The 17,053-nt window shown below is 42.4% G+C and overlaps 1 protein-coding gene across 5 annotated transcripts in view; it reads right to left on the reverse strand.

The window, feature by feature from the left end:
- Positions 1-753: 753 nt before the first annotated feature.
- LOC147637129 (transcription factor E2FB-like) overlaps positions 754-17,053 on the reverse strand; it is a 47,064-nt gene continuing 30,764 nt past the window's right edge. Inside the window, exons 2-15 of one of the 5 annotated variants that reach the window (XR_015266330.1) lie at positions 4,979-5,180; positions 4,812-4,871; positions 4,646-4,731; positions 4,401-4,489; positions 4,146-4,197; positions 3,944-3,996; positions 3,769-3,819; positions 3,508-3,556; positions 3,276-3,341; positions 3,070-3,146; positions 2,728-2,947; positions 2,496-2,562; positions 1,095-2,372; positions 754-993 (exon numbers count right to left, since the gene is read on the reverse strand). Coding sequence is in view for 2 of the 5 variants with exons in the window: in XM_086800736.1 (XP_086656862.1) it covers positions 2,260-2,372; positions 2,496-2,562; positions 2,728-2,947; positions 3,070-3,146; positions 3,276-3,341; positions 3,508-3,556; positions 3,769-3,819; positions 3,944-3,996; positions 4,146-4,197; positions 4,401-4,489; positions 4,646-4,731; positions 4,812-4,871; positions 4,979-5,180 (1,185 nt within the window). In the remaining 3 variants the exon portion in view is untranslated. Of the gene's footprint in view, positions 2,373-2,495; positions 2,563-2,727; positions 2,948-3,069; positions 3,147-3,275; positions 3,342-3,507; positions 3,557-3,768; positions 3,820-3,943; positions 3,997-4,145; positions 4,198-4,400; positions 4,490-4,645; positions 4,732-4,811; positions 4,872-4,978; positions 5,181-17,053 lie in introns of all 5 variants that reach the window. The other 4 variants (XR_015266329.1, XR_015266328.1, XM_086800738.1 and 1 more) reach the window with 4 other exon arrangements.

Consider the following 17,053-nt stretch of genomic DNA (forward strand, 5'->3'; position numbering starts at 1 on the left):
ACAAGCCAATCAATGAGATCGCCTATTCTCCAGCACGGATATTTATTCCTAATCATTAACTTAATAAGATCCTTGTAACACCTTTCTTATCCACAAAAAGAACTAACCCTTATTAGACTTTAAAATGCCTAACAACTTCTTCCTCCTCAATTTATTTAAAATGTCTAGCAACTTCAATTGTTGAAGCTCTACAATCTACAGTACGGAATAAAGATCTGGTACAAAATGAAACACCCCAAGCAAGAACCACACGTACTAGAGTGTCCTCCCAAGATCAACACACACATAAGCCTATCCTTAAGGCAGCCTAAGTATCTGTAATCCATCATCAACAATACACCATTGTTACCATGAGGTCAAAGGATTTGACTAGTACTCACCACAAACCATAAGCACAAACAAGTTACAATTGTAAGCCATCCCTGAGATAGAGACCATGCAACCCTAGCCCAACCGACACCACTACACCATGCATGTCCCATACCATGTATCCCCAATCTTCACTAATATGGCCAGCCAGAGTGCTATCGAATAGCTAGGCATTGGAAAACCAGTAGAGGACCCTCTATATTGAACCTCAAATCAATTATATAGCCTAATAATCCAATTTATGATATAATGAGCTGTCCAGCCTCCTTGTTATGTCCAAATGAGACAACACCCATTCACAAAGCGATTCCATGACTTTAGGAGGTTTTAATGACTCCCGTCTCACCGACCAATGAGAACATCACCATAATCAAGACTTTAATAAATCACAATCTACTTGACCATGAAACTCTATAAAAGGCACGTTTTACAATTTCATATAGATTTGTGGAAACAAAAAAATTTCACCTGAGCTCTACACTTAGCTCCTTTCTATAAAATCAGAGTTGGGTATTTAAGATCTCAATAGTATCATTACAAAAGGAATGGTAACAATTTGAATTCGAATTAAATCCACAGATTACCTGCTGCTACATATGTGACATGAAATGTCCTCCAACAGTCCTGTACCAAAACAGTGTTAATAACTTAAAAGCAAAGCACAGGGTTTGAAGGAATTCAATTAAAAAGAATTACCCAAAACTGCAGCAAGGAGGCCAACCTACAAGGACTGAGTGCTAAAACTGGTAAAATCCTTAAAGACTGCATGACCACAAGTCAGCACCCTATTCATTGTGTCGAGAAATTGCAAGTAATCAAATCTGCACCTCCTTGAATGAACCTTAATAAGAAGCTGATGCTTCCAGGCCAAAGAGCAAAAATAAATTGATTTTATCATGATTACTATGCCCCTTCAATGGAGTTGAAGGAGAGAATGGACTACGGGATGCAAGAAAAATGAGAGTTGGCATTTCTTACACCTCTCATAACATGCCCAAATCATTTTTGCAAAACTAGCCCATACTTCTTGGTAAACTTGTCATTCCAGTGGCACAGAAGAAAGAAAATGCTGTTGGATCAAGAAGCGGCAACACATTGAGGTAAGAAGATGAGAAGCTAACATTGAATCTAATCTTACCCTTCCATATGGCAAAGTAAACGAGGATAGGTTAGCGTTTTGGACAACAAAGATAACCATCCAATGTGTTGTTCAACTTAGCTCTTTTAATGATTCATTGTAAAGGTGAAGGCTTCATTGGAAAGGCATACACCGCCAACCCTCCAGTGTCATGGGTTGAAGTTGAAAAGCTAATACAAGGATGTTCAGTCCTCCACATGCCAACTTAGCTCTTTTAATGATTCATTGTAAAGGTGAAGGCTTCATTGGAAAGGCATACACCGCTAACCCTCCAGTGTCATGGGTTGAAGTTGAAAAGCTAATACGTACAAGGATGTTCAGTCCTCCACATGCCATCTCACAGGGAATGGATGAAAAGCCTGGCAATGCCCTGATGCCATATGAGAGCCCCTCATTTCGTGACTTTCAGAGACCTCACAGTTATCACTGATCTCTTCCACCAAACCACGACACTTGCGGTGCTTAAATATAGCCGATTCAGATGGATGTAACATACCACCACTGTCTTCTTATACTCAACCAATACTTAATCATCCTGGACCGCTTTTATGTTGCAAAAGCCCCACAAACCTTTGAAAAGCTCACCTTATTACACAGAAATAATGTGGTAGGTTGTTCCTGGGGTGCAGACAGATTATCAGACCCGAATCCTTGATTGATATCGTCAACATACAGAGAATTGAAAATATGGAACTGTGGCCAGATTTTTCAGTAAAATGGCCCATTCCTATGATTCCAAAATCATTATCATACTAGCTTTCAGAGGCAACTACAACAGCGCTAGGAGGAGATTGGGGTTGCAACTCGTCAAGATCAAATTCAGCTACACTAAGCTTCACATCCTCATCCCACATGAAATTTGGAGCTTTACCATGTCAAGGTCTTCAAGTGAGAGAATCTCTAGATGAAGCAGCATATTGAAAGCTCGGTACACTAAAACTTAAGATATGAAATTCTTGAAATTTTATCTACCAAATATTAAGGATACGATCGCTCCTCCACATATCAGTTATACCAACACCCTCATCAGAGAGAAGCCAGTAGTCAGTATCAGCCTGCAAAATCAAGATTTAAAAGCACATACATACATGCATGCATGCATGCATACAAAAGGTGGACTAATAAGCTACACACTCACATTCACATCTGATGGCAAATTATCATGATGCCATACATAAATGCATGCATACAAAAGGTGAACTAATAAGCTACACACTTACATTCACATCTGATGGTACAATTCTCATGATGCCACCAGCATCTTGAGGACTGGCAAAATCAGTGCGTAATGCCTGACCATCGAGTGCCTCAGCCTGGTAGTTATTGTGGGCAGTATCTGAAATCATTGATACTGCATTACTAGAAACCGCAACAGTTGGATGATCCACCTCTTGAGGCACTTCTGCCGCATTCACTTCCTCAAACCTTTCTTCAAAGCGGCTGCATGCAAAAACAAAAATGCTCACTTTCCCTACATCAATTTCCTCAAAACTCTCTGCATATCAGCTACATTCAAACAGAAGCTTCAAGACAATCATTTGATTCATCCTAAAAGTGCATACCTCACAAGATAAACATCAATAGGCCCCATGGCACTTTGCAAGAGTATCTGATAACGCCTTTGAGGATATTCCACAGCCTGCAAGGTAGAATAATTACAATCAGCACCTAGCTACCTTCTTCGTAAGTGATGCCTAAGATCCATTACAGATCCGTTAGAATTCACCTTGTAACAGTTAAGAAACTTATGCGAGTACAAGTACATCACCTCATCAGGATCAGGGACTTCCAATGTGGTGCCATGCGGTGCTTTAATCGCTATCAAAGTTTCATTCTACACCAAAGGCAGTGAAACAAGACTTTTTTTCATATTTATACTAGCTTCAAGCAATGATATGCATCCAAGTTAAAGCAATCAGTCTCACATGGGACAATAACAGGTTCACTAACTCAAGTTGTAAGTTTTAATCAGTACACCAATATTCAAAAAAAAATGTCACCTGAAAACACTGCAAAGTTTTTATGTCATCTTCAGTAACGTAGAGCCATCTGCAGGAAGGGTTGATCAAGTGCAAACATGCTAATGACAAGGCTGTCACAGCTCTCAAGATGTGTAAACCTTGCATTTGCTTTATAGCTACAGGATTTCTTAGTACCATATCTTAAGGGGATTTCCAGACACAACCCCTGCCAATGAAAAGGGGAGATCTCACTCACCCGTCCCTCATGGGCAGGGGAGCAGTGTATTATTCAAAGGATACCGCTTATTGTTTTCATCCTCACTTATGATCCTCAGTGTCTCCCGTGCCTCCCTGCACAACTTTTCAGGTTACTTCCAAAACAGCAAGAGACTAATACGATTCCCAAGAATTCAATAAACAGCATTTTTCATTATCATTAGGCAAACAAGGCAATAAGCAATGGGAGACATGATACTTGATGGAACAATCCAGCCTTCTCTCTTCTAAATGTAAACTTTCCAACTCTGCCTGCAAGTACCTAGACAATGAGTGAGCAGAGAAGACACAATTTTGCAATAATATATTAGTGTTCTTTACGTCCTGTTATGCCAGTCGATAAGAACAACATTCAGGATTTCAGTTTTTTGAAAACTGAACCCTAAATACTAAACCCTAACCTGCAGGAAAGCAGCCTTGTTCATTTCAATTGAATTTGTAGCATCAAGACCCCTGTATCAAAAAAATAAAACAAATAAAAGCATCCTTTTTTGTTGTGGGTCATATTTTTTATATATAGATGTACAGATTCCAACCCACACCCCCTTACGGGTAGCCTGGTGGTGTGATAGCCACTCAGTAAGGACCCGCTGAGACTAAACAAGGTATATTTCAAACATCAATTCAAGGTTTGAATAAAGTATTTAGAAGCTTACTTCCAGCATATCCTGTTTTTGAGCTTCTTTTCGATCAATCCAATACCTTCAAGCACATTTGTTATATCATAAATCCTGCGCTTTTGTACCTGTGTTATGCATACCACAATAAAAGGCAGGCATCACATGCACAACGTTCATTAAAGCATCACACACACACACACACACACACACACACACACACACTGTTTAAAGCAGATGAAATTATAGAGAGGCAAAGATAAAAGAAGAGCCCAGAGTTATACATGTAATGTATCAGCAGCTTTGTTCAAGTCGAGGATTCCATCATCTGCCTCCTTCAGCAGATTTATGAACTTCTTTGTAAGCAAACCTGACATAAAACAAGGAGCAAAACTTTCTATCACTGTAAGAGTCAAGACTGAAGGATTTTTTAAGGGTTATGGACATTACCAAGAGAGCTATCATAGCGGCAAGAGCTGGCAGGGGTGCGGACCTTGCTGGAAGGCGATCCTGACATGTCACACAATACAACCAAAACTGTGCATATCAAAAGAGCAGATATCTTGCAGAGTCCAGATAATATGTGCTATGAAAGCTCAAATAAACATGTTACCTACCTATGTTTGACCCTGGTGTCTGGGGTCCCATGTTTGAATGTCTACCAGGTCTAGCACGGCTGATTTTTCTTCCAGCCTGTCCGGGTCCTGGAGTTGTTGCAGGGCTTCCATCAGCTTCACTGTTAGGGAACCCCTGATCACATGGCCGCCTGTTGGGCTCCATACCATGATCCTTATTCATATGCAGTGTGTTCTTCACCTGCTAAACCCCAAAATTATCTCCATAAATATGTAAAGTCTAGTTTTACTTTGATTAGGCTATTCCAACAAGGATGCATTTACACACAACCTACTCTTCAGCCTACTCTACAGCCCCCAGTAGATTAGAGTGTTTCAGAGAGCTCTTTTCAGTCATGGTTGTAATAACCAATTATGCATTGCATTGGCCAACAATCTAGTAGAGCACCTAAGGTCAAAGCATAACAATACCAAGATTCACTTCATTCAAGACAGAACTGATGCAAGTGAAGTATTGTACTACAGAAAACAATCTAACAGACATCTTTATGAAGGCACTTGGTATGACAAATTCAACAAGCAAACATCTTCTAGGATTGCCCAAGGACAATTTACTCCTGATAGGTTGGGCAAGCAAACACTGCAAGTCTAATGTGGATGCGAGGAGGTAACCTTACTTTTCAGCCGGGAGATATTTAGGCTTCATGGGCTTCCTAAGTGACATGTTTCAAACAAGAGCGTTTTAGAAAGCCTTGCTTTATTATTTGGCAACAGTTGCAGTTTAGTATTGCCTCTGTGACCAAGCAGGGTTTTCACACACGACTATTACTGCGATTGAACACTTAATAAAGTCACTTAAATCATTCACTAAGACCACAATCACAACTTGAGAACTTGACACCACACTAGAACCGGAATGGGCCCGCCACCACCCTTGGAATTTGTCATATTACCAAGGAGAAGTTATTGTCTACGAGCTTTGGGGGCCTCTTCTGTTCCCACATACGAGAAAAGCCAGATTATCCAGTACAATACCAATGTCCCAAAATATGTTCATGGTTTCCTGTAAACCCATGAATTCACTAAAACCAAATTGCATATCGATGTCAAGCCAAATCCTTCAGAGAGCTTCCCATAATTTCATAGTTGGTTCAAATAGAGTACAAGTACATGTGGTATAGATGCCAAGGCAACCGATATAAAAGGTACAACTGGTACAAATAAGGTACATCCAATACACTATACACTATACAACTGGTACAAATAAGGTACATCCAATACACTATACAACATTAATAGCCAGTAGGTACTTCTTGTAAAATCCACTAGGCTAGACGGAGGATTGATCACGATGAAAGTAACCGATGCGAAATCATATCTCCGCAAGACAGATCCATATTTCCAAAAAACAAATCCAGGAGACGTTATTGTGACAAGCTTTGGGAGCCTTTTCTATTCCCACACATGGGAAAGGCCAAATTATCCAGTACAATACCAATGTCCCAAAAGATATCCATATATCCATGGTTTCCTGTAAATCCATGATTTCAATAAAACCAAATGGATGTCAAGCAAAATCCTTCATAGCTGGAACAAATAAAGTACATGTGGCACAAATGCCAAGGCAACCGACATAAAAGGTACAACTGGTGCAAATATTGTTTATTGGGGTGGAGGAGGGGTGGCACAAGTGTTGGTCAGCCTATTACTGTCGAAATGCTCCACGCTTGCTACAAAAGGTGCTCACACATGTTTAAAATGCTGCCCGACTGTTGCCCCGACTTGCCCACACCTGTAAAGGCTGCCTACGAAATTTCCAAGCTGCCCGTATGGCTGCACGACTAGCCTGTATGGCTGGGTGTGCCCAAATCGGCCCTTCTCAAGGCTGCTGGCCATAGGCGCCCTGGTAAGGACCTTGAACGGCACACGTAGAGCATTGCATCACAACAGCCACCTAATCGCTTCCAAAAAGAAGCCAGCATTCTAACAAGCAAAAATAGCACCTATATACATGAAGGAAGGTGCTTCAATGTGGAGGCAAAGATCATGTGTATGCTAAATGCTCATAGATTGTAAAAGCTAAGGAGGAGGATGACAAGCCTCTTGCACACATGGTACCAAATGTACAAGACAACACGAGACAACCTTCAGAGGGATGGAAGATTAGCAAAGTATGAGGAAAATTAAAGGACCAAGCGGTCATGTTCTTGTTTGATGATATATCCTCATACAATTTCATCTCTACAGATATGGCTACCACCATTGGGTTGAATGTGCACAAGATGGGAATGCAAATAAATGCACGCCTAGGTTGAGATAAAGAGGTGAATGCAACATCAATTATTGATAGCTTCGCATTGAGTATCTAAATCATGAAGGCTTTCAGACAGCTCCATTGCAAGGATATGATGTATTGTTTGACATGGCATAGCACAATTGCATGAACCTAGAAAGGATTATATAAATAAAAAGATTACTTTTATGCATCGAGACCGTGAGCATGTGAATGATGTCAACACTCCTAGTCATACTATACTTGTTGCAGGCCATATACAGTTTAACAAAGCAATGGAAAAGTCTCTTTATTCGTACTCGGTTTCTGTGCGTGATAATGTGGAGCATGATAATGTATATGTGAATAACTTGACTAAAGAAAGGTTGGGTTTCTTGCATGCATGTATGGATTGTTTTTCAGAGGCTCTACTAGGTAAAATACCATCAGAGAGACCCAAGGACCACCGCATAGATCTCATTCTGGCTCACCACCCAATCAGCCACCATATCAGGTGAGTGTGAGCCAATAGAAAAAGAATATGACTCAAGTGAATGAACTTTTAAAAGGACGGATCGGGACACGCTCTTCACCATTTTGCTTGCCACTCTTGCTTGTGCAAAAAGGAGGATGGATCTTATCGGATGTGTGTGGACCATCACCAAGATTGCTATCAAGAATCCATTTCCTCAACCGAAGATTCATGACATCTTGGATAAGCACAAAGGTCATCATGTTATAGTTACTTGTCTAGCAACAAGCCGGCAGCCTTATGGACTGCTGGCCAACCAGCTTCCTTTCTCACATATATAGCACAAGTCATTTTCAACAGGAAGCAAGTCATTCCATCAAGTTAATTCATTCATTCATCAATCTAGCCATCAGTAGAAGTCATGTGAAAGGTCAAGGGTCACCCACTTTGGGAACCTAGGGCTTAGTCATGTACATACATTCAACCACCTTTTTGTACCATATAATACAAAGGAAAACCTGACACCTATCTCTCTCTCTCTTCTCTCTCCTCTGTCTAATCGTGTTTAAATCAACATCTTGTTCTAAATCAAGCTTAGGGCTATTGATCAGTACAGCAAAGGCTACCGCGCATATGTAGTTTGCCCCATAGAAGCCTCGGCATGTTGGTCTATGCTCTGCCACATGTGCAGCTGGAGTCTTGGTTGAACTTTGACCAATAGTGAGGTAATGACAATAATAACCCATATTTCACTTATATTGTACCCGTTGTTGCTATAAATAACCACCATTGTTGTTGTGTTTAGGAGATCCGTGGGGTTGTAACTTGCTATAAGCTCTTACGGGGTTTGTACTAATCACTTGTGTTTTGTGCTTGGGAGATCCGTGGGGTTGTGACACTTTTGGTCTAACGAATGCGCCACCACATTTAGTGACATGATGGATCGCCTGTTTCATAATCATAGAAAATTTACACTTACATTTTTTGATGATATATTCTTTTCTCCAAAATTGAGAAACACCAAGCACACTTGTGTCAATGTTTAAGAAGATTCAAAGCATACACTTTATATCAATGGCGAGTTCCTCTCAAAGATCCATTACCTTGGACATAGTTTTCAAAGGTGGTGTGTGTGTGTGTGTGTGTGTGTGTGTGTGTGTGTGTAGCTACAGAGCATGAGCAACATGGGATTTTCATCATTAAAGTGACTTTATAATGTTTATAAGTTAGTGTTTTCACACATCATTAATGAAGGGCTGGACATATTGTTATTTTGGGTATGTATATGTGCCATGTGGACAGAAGGATGCGCCTAGGGAAAACTCGGGCTACAAGCCTAGGAAAAGCACAATAGTTGATATTTTGGACTGAAACTTGGACATATGATCCTTTCATCCTTTTGCCCTCATACTCTTTCCATATGGATTATTGTGGATAATAAATCAAGCTTGCAAGCAAACTATATGGAGCAATCTCTCAAGATATCTTATGAGTATGCTGTGGAGGTATTTCTTTTGGCTTCATGACGAACCTGGCAAAGAAAAGCTAAGTATACTTTGAGTTTTGCAAAGTTGATGCTTTTGGGCAATTTATTGTGAGTGTTTTTGGACACTTAACACTTGTATGCCTATACAAGGAGAATTGTGTGTTTTTTGTTTGCCTTGAACAGTTTCAGGTAAACACTATGGTTGAAAAGCTTGGTTTACAAGGTTTTAAATACGAACATGACCAAGGACTATGGACTAGGTTTTTGGCATATCTTTGCTTGAGGATTTATACATATATGATGGCTTGGCGCATCTATATGGTTATTATTCGCTCACTGATTCTTGGGCTTTATATACAGCTCTTCGACTCCCTCTACTGGGATGGAGTATGTTTTTGGCTTCCTGTTTTATGGGATGCAGTGGATTTCTGGAATTTATGGATATCTAACGGATCAAGGATTTTTCTATGGAAATGCCTATAAAACTATTGGCGGCCGAAATGTCTGTAAAACTATATGCAACGAAAATGTTTATGGAGCACCAAAATATTTATGCCTGTGACTGTCACAAAATTCCTTACAACTTCTATTTTTTCTATTGTTCATGTGGAGCCTGACATGACATACATGTATGGCTGGTGTAGCCTAACATGGTGTGTCTATGCAGCATACGGAGCCTGACATGACAGTACATGTATGGCTGGTATAGCCTGACATGACTTACATGTGTGGCTTGTGGGGCCTGTCGTGGTGTACATGTATGGCTCATGGAGCCTGACATGATGTAATTCACTAGACTAGCTATCTTGGAGATCTTTTGTATTTATGTTCTAGAAAGGTTCTGGAAAGGTCATGAGCCCTAGACATTTTATCGAATACAACTGAGCACATGGGTGTTTCTTCCAATCTAGCTGCACTCATGTGTGTGCATGACTTTGAAGTTTGATTTTATCTTTGGATGACTTGTCTTGTTTGCCTAGACAATGTGTGAGATTTCTGCTTGCATTGTCCATGGAGCCGGGGACGCCTGGGCACCCTATGGACGTGTATGTGCACACCTGTTTGGGACTGACAAGTGGTCTACATGTGTTTTGCAGGTGGTAAGTGTCCAAAAACTCAATTTACAGCTTTATGATTTCATATACTAATAATTATGGGTGCAGGTTCACACACACTTATAAGTGGCCCGACAACTTATAAGTTGTACACACTGAGCTGGACTTATTTAATCCACGTGGCGGCCAAAGGATGGGCTTTGGACAATATTTGGGCCATCTTCAAGAAGCTAGACCTAAAAAGCACACATGGGAGCTAATATTGGCGGAGGAGCTCTAATCTTGAGTAAGACTCCAGTTTTATGGGAGGCGCCTGCTTTTTCTGGTGCATGGGAGCTGGTCGACTGCTTCTACAGCTGTTTACAGCCTTCTACCGCGACAAAAACCTAACACGTGCATGGGAGGTGCTGGCCGACCCCTTTTGCATGTTCTCCGCTGCTGGCCGGCTGATTTACAGCTTGAACAGAGGCCGGACAGATCATAAAAACACCCCTTCTGTGGCTACTGAGGGCTGATCGACTCTTGTAAACAGCCCCTCATGGCTGGTCGACTTGTCTTGTGAGCCATACAAGAGGAAGGTGAAGATACACAGTTGTTCCGGGCCGATGCGGAAGTGCTATGGGCTGTCCATAGTTGTCCTGCATGTGTTTGACGCCAGAAGTGCCTTCTTGTGTTGAGAATTGTCAACAAAATTGTGCATATGTTTTTGTTTTGCTTTCATATTGTACTGGAAGAGACAAGCGCTAGCCAAAGGAGAATCCTTGGGCACCCGTGAAGTTGTATTTGGAAGGAGACTCCTTTTTGGTAATCTAACCATTGGGGGGGGGGGAGAGTCAACCCATCTTCTAGCCCCTAGCATTGTATACTGTGCAGATTTGTCATCTCCTTTTTTCTGGCATGCTTATGTGTATTTTCAGTTTTCATGATTGATAAAAATTTTCCGTGTAGAATTGCCCTTCCGTTTACATTGGTATCAGAGCTTGGCTTTCTATACAGTTGTACCTAATATGATGCTGGATATGGCTGTAAGGAGTCATTATCCGTGAGAGAAGGTTGGCATTCTAAGGTAGCCCTCGACTTATTGTCGCGCCTCGAAAGAGGTTACTTTTGGTTTATGCGGCAGTGAGCGTGTGGAAAACCTTCGTGGCCCTCCTATCTGTGTAGGGGCACTGTTGCACCCTTGCAATCTATTCGTCGGTATCATACTTGGGGAACTCGTAGAGAGCGATTTCGGGGCACGGAAAATTCTTTTCTTTCTAAAATGCTGGAAGATACATTATGGCCAGCCAGTCAAATCTTTCTGTGGAGGATTCTATCACCCGTACTCGCCGCATGCGGGAAGAAGATAGAGACAGGGATCATGTTGTAGCCTTGGCGGATAACGATCCACCGTTGTCTGCCAAGGCTGAGAATCAGCAAGATATTGATGCCTTGATGAATGAGCTTGAAAAGCTCCGTGCTTTGCAAAAAGATCCTGATGTACAAAGGGTCATTGAATCAAAGTCTCATGTCAAGGCTGATGTGGTCACTTTTGATGCACTTGTCCAACAAATGGGAATCAACAAACCTCGTGAGTTGGTTGTTGCTTATTTACAAAGCCGTGGCGATGTTGTTTTCAATGATGAGGGCAAGTGGATTGTGACCGCTCCCTACAGGAGGCCTAGAGATCGGAAGACAATATACACATATTTAGAACACTTAATGTAACTGTTATTAAACAATGGAAACAACATCAGCAACACAATTACTGGAAATACTGAAAATACAAATGACACCAGCACTGGGGCTGGAAAGGGCCGGCCCCCCTCTCAATACTTTTTTGTATTTCTTGGAGTATTTCTATTTGTACAAGTGTCACGGGCTTGACAGGCCAGATTTCTCCACAAGGGAGTGAAAACAACCAAATAAAACTGGTTCAAGTCGATGAAGAGGTGTTGGTCGGAGTAGCCCCAAATCACACGCTCATTCCCACCTTCACTGGGTGTACACGTACCTGCCTTTCACTGGTCTTCCGGGACCGTGCACCAACAGGCACGCCCGTACTAACGCAGGCCAAGGAGTACACCGCGGAGGAAACGTGGCCTGGTTCTCCCCAATGATGCTTTGCTCCCAAATTCCCTGGTGAGTCAAACCTTCACCGGCTCTCAGAAGCTCTGAGAGCGCGGTTAACAACACCACACAGAGAAATATACTAGCCACACCAGGAAGAATTTCCTGAACATGGTCAGCATGTACATGCCATGCTCCTGCACTACACAACTTAAAGCATTCTCTGAATTTAAATTAGCAAATTTCAAATTTACACAAATGAGAAAAATATGAGAGCACCTGGTACGGTGAGTACAATCCAAATACAACCGGTACAATTTATAGCAAGTACAATCAAGCACGTCAGGAACTTCACATGTGTGCAGGTACAGCTAGCCAATTAATATTCGGGCTCTGTATTTTGCAGCAGATACACCAAGTACATTAAATGCTTCACACGTGCAAGTATTGTTTGTACAGCTGGTACAGTGGGTTCAACAGGCAGGTACAATCAAGTACATCAAGTACTACATGTGGATACAACCAGGTACAACTGGGCAACAGGTACACCAAGTACTACACGCAGGTACAGCCAGGTACATCAAGGACAACAGGTACACCAAGTACTACATACGGGTATAGCCAGGTACATCAGGGACAGCAAGTACACCAAGTACAACATGGGGTACAGCTAGGTATATCAAGGGCAACAGGTACACCAAGTACAACATGCGGGTACAACTAGACGTGAAGAAGGCAAGAAGAGCCACCAACCCCTCCACGTGGGTATTTTGCCAAAAAAGTCCCATTCAAGGCTTTTTTTTTAAAGGTTATAAAACCTTTGATCAACTTATTACTTTGCCCCCTCCACCCCCCCCCCCCCCCGGCGCGCGCGCCCCTCCCCCCTCATAAGCAAATGTCCAGCCCCTATTTAAAATGGGTGTGAACACAATACCTTATAAATATTAAGGTTTACTCTAGTTAATGGATTTTACCTTTTAAAAAGGGCAAAATGAGAATACTTACCACCTGTTCATACGCCACACCACCAAGTCAGCAAACAGCACTCTACGGCACACTGGTCAAGGTTTAGCCTTGCTGAGCCTAATGCTCTGATACCAATGTAACACGCGGAAGCTCTAAGAGTCTTCTTTCAGCTCTAAACACCACTTAGAACATGCTGATGCAAAAATGCAGACAGAAAGGAGAGAGAGAGAGAGAGAGAGAGAGAGAGAGAGAGCTGGAAATTCAGTATATTCATATGGTACAAAAAGGTACCCCTAAACCTACAGCCATGGGCTGCCTTCATGAAAAAGTGGAAACACCAAAATAGTCCTACTACTGGACCCACTCCATAAGGGAGTGAATGACCACAACAATGAGCATACATGCCTTTATATAGGCCCTTGGACAAAAGGAGTGCTAGCCGACTATTGGTCGGCCAGCCGACCGGGCATTTTCTCCATAAAACGCATCCACGACCTAAACCATGCAGCCGACAACATCTTCTTGCAGCCGACAGCATCTTATGCAACCGACACGTCCTTCAAAGTCTTCCATATCCTGCTCCAAGTCCAACACTGGCCAAAACTGCATAGCATGCTCCTAAATTCTGGTTCTAGTCATCTTTTCTGGCCGCCCCTTCTGGATTAGCTTCAGGATATGTCCATGGGCAAAACTTGCACATGACAACTGGGATGCAGTATATTTATGGTTCCCTGTTCTATGGGATGCAGTGGATTTTTGGAATTCATGGATATCTCATGGATCTAGGATTTTTTTGTGGATTTCTATTGGCAGTCGAAATGCCTATAAAACTATCGACGACCGAAATGCCTATAAAACTATATGCAACAGAAATGTTTATGGAGCACTAGGATATTTATGCATGACTCATTCTCATCTTATGTTTTACACTTGAGCCCACCTCTCCTTTCAAGTCTATGATCAAAATACCACCACGGAGTGCAGGTGGTAGAGAGAACTTGAGCCCACCTCTCCTCCAAGGTGTGCGGTCAGAGTATCAACACAAAGTGTATGTGGTAGAGTGTACTTGAGCCCACCTCTCCTCAAAAGTGTATGCTCTGAGTACCAACACGGAGTGCATTTGGTAGAGTGGACATGCACCTTGTTGGGAGGGGACTTATGTCTATGCCCAAGGGTCATGTGATCTAACATCTAGGTGGTAGGGAACTATGTATGTGCCAACTGTAGATGGATTCATTTATGGTAGGGTGGTAATCCTGGTGAGAGAATTCTGTGAACTCATGGAAGGGTGTTAACCCTGGTGAGTGTCACATGAACTCATGGACTTCGGATCGTGGATCTGGGTTTATGGCTCTAATGCCGGAATTGTGAAATACTATTGACTGGCAGTGCATCTGCTATACTTGAAGGACATTTGATTGGTTGCATACTTGTTAAATCCCCATGGATCTCCTCGTAGAGCGCTCCTGAAACAATACTCGAAACCTACAAAACAAAGCCAAACAACGTGAAGGGGGTGCAAGCCTGACTCACCACCCAACCATGACAGCCGTGGGCAAAATCCACAAGTCTTGGCTGTCCCCACACCGAGCCACGAGCTCAGTTAACTAGCAAGATGCACTAACCAATCTCTACCCCGTGACGTCCCATACCGCCACGAAGCTACCCTCGCGGGCCTTGAGATTGCCGCCGACCTCGGCTGCATGAAGCAGGTGCATGTCTGCACTAGATTCAAGCTCCTGACCATAGAGCTCTCGCAAAGACTCACGAAACTCTATGACCCATTGACTAACCTTGGCCACTCTTTTATAGGCTCTTGGCTGGTCACCGAGCATCCACACTTGGGCGTCCACCCATCCATACTTGGATGCCGCCCGTTAGTCTATCTCTATACTAGCTCGCCAATCAACTTGCCTAGCTCCAAGCCTCGAAGCTAGTCTTGTGTGCGTGCTGCACACGGTAGATACACTCTGTGCACATGACATACTCCCCTTCCTCTAAGAGCTCACTCTTGAACTCAATAAAAACCCAGAGTAGTCTCTCTGAAGGGTAGTCAATGTCTCCCATGTAGCGTCCTCCTCAGCACGATCCTTCCACTTGATCTTGTATTCCGTGAGTAGCATATGCTGCAATCATCTTTCACGAAATCCAAGAATCTTTTCCGGTTCGTGTGGCACAAATGTTATATCCTCAACATCTATGAAGTCTTGAGGAGTAACTATCTAGTATGTTCCAATCAATACTTCCTTAAGTCTACTAATATAAATTACACGAAGAACTTTCACGTAAGAAGGCAAATCCAATTCATATGCAATTGAACCAATCCAGTGTATAACCCGAAATGGTCCGCAGTATCTAGGAGATAACTTCGATGATTGACCTGTCCGTAAAGTCTCGGAATCTTTCGGAACTCATAAATACACCATCGTTCCTTCAAAGAACTCTCTTGGTGAACGATGTCTTTTAGAATAAAATATGTCTCTATCTTGAGCACTTCTAATAGATTCCTTCGCAGCTTGTAACATTTCTTGCATATCTTGCAAAAAAAGTACGTGTTGCATGTTAGCACATTCATCCCCAGATTCTGCTCTTTTATAGTGCCCATTTGGTCTCTTTTGCATGGCCCTTGCTTGTGGGCTGGCCACCCCTTTTTCTAGTATTTTTCTGGGATTTTTCCCAACCTTTCTGGCATTTTCCAATCAGCCTTGTCCAGTAGCTCCAGTCGGCCAACCTTCCCCTACTATAAATAGTGGGTGCTGACCTCTCTTTTCTCATTCAGTCACATATTTTGCTTCCTCACTTATGAGATTTGTAGTGACTCTTGCTTGGGATTGTTTTGCTTCAGTATATTCAGCATAGTTTTCTCCATATCTCTCTCTCTTGCACTCTCTGTTCAGCACATTCTAGTGCCACTCTGCTTCCGCTCTGTGCACTCTTTCATGGTATCAGAGCCAAATATTTGGCAGTCGAATGATCGACGCGTTTTCTCCTTTCTGATGTTGAACTGTCAGGATTCTGTTCTCTCTCATGTGCGTATAGCAGATGTTGCACATGAAGTTTGGAAGGCTTTTGCATATCTCAATGAGATTAAGCCTCCATGTCGGATTTTGGCGTTGGAAAAGCAACTTATGAACTTATCAGTTTCTGCCTTTCCATCTTTATCTGCTTTCATCTCTAAGATGAAAGATCTCCAGGACGAGCTTGCTGTTTGTGGCAAGGACATCTCCACAAAGGACATGGCTATTCGGCTGCTCTCTAAACTTCCAGAGAGGCTTGATGCATACTTTCAGTCCCTTGTTTCTTCTCCTCATCCTGTTCCAGTTACTTGGAAGTTCGCCCTTCCGTTATGCAGATTGAGTCTCACTTTGAGGAGCGGACTGGCACCTCTGGTGGCCCCAATGGAGCTTTGGCAGCGCGAGATAAAGGGAAGAATCAACAAAAGAAAGGAAAAGGGGGTTCTGACAAGAACTCCAAGGATTCCAACAAGGATAAAGACAACAAATCTTCCAAGAATAAGGACATTGAATGTCATTATTGTGGCAAGAAGGGTCATAAGTCACCCCAATGTCACAAGAAGAAGCGTGATGAAGCAGCAAAGAACTCTTCCTCAACGGCAATGTCTCATCCCAAGAAGGATGATGGCATTCTTCTCTTAGCAGGTACTCGGCGTATACTTGCTCTTGTGACTTCTCAGTCATGGTCTTGGATTGTTGATAGCAGTGCTACTGCTCATATGACACCCCATCGAGATTGGTTCGAGGACTTCACTGCGAGATCAGGCGAGATCACTCTGGGTGATTCTTCTTCTGTGCCAAGG

The sequence above is a fragment of the Cibotium barometz genome, chromosome 7, assembly GCF_041138505.1.
Source record: "Cibotium barometz isolate CiBa-2024 chromosome 7, ASM4113850v1, whole genome shotgun sequence".
NCBI classification, from domain to species: domain Eukaryota; kingdom Viridiplantae; phylum Streptophyta; class Polypodiopsida; order Cyatheales; family Cibotiaceae; genus Cibotium; species Cibotium barometz.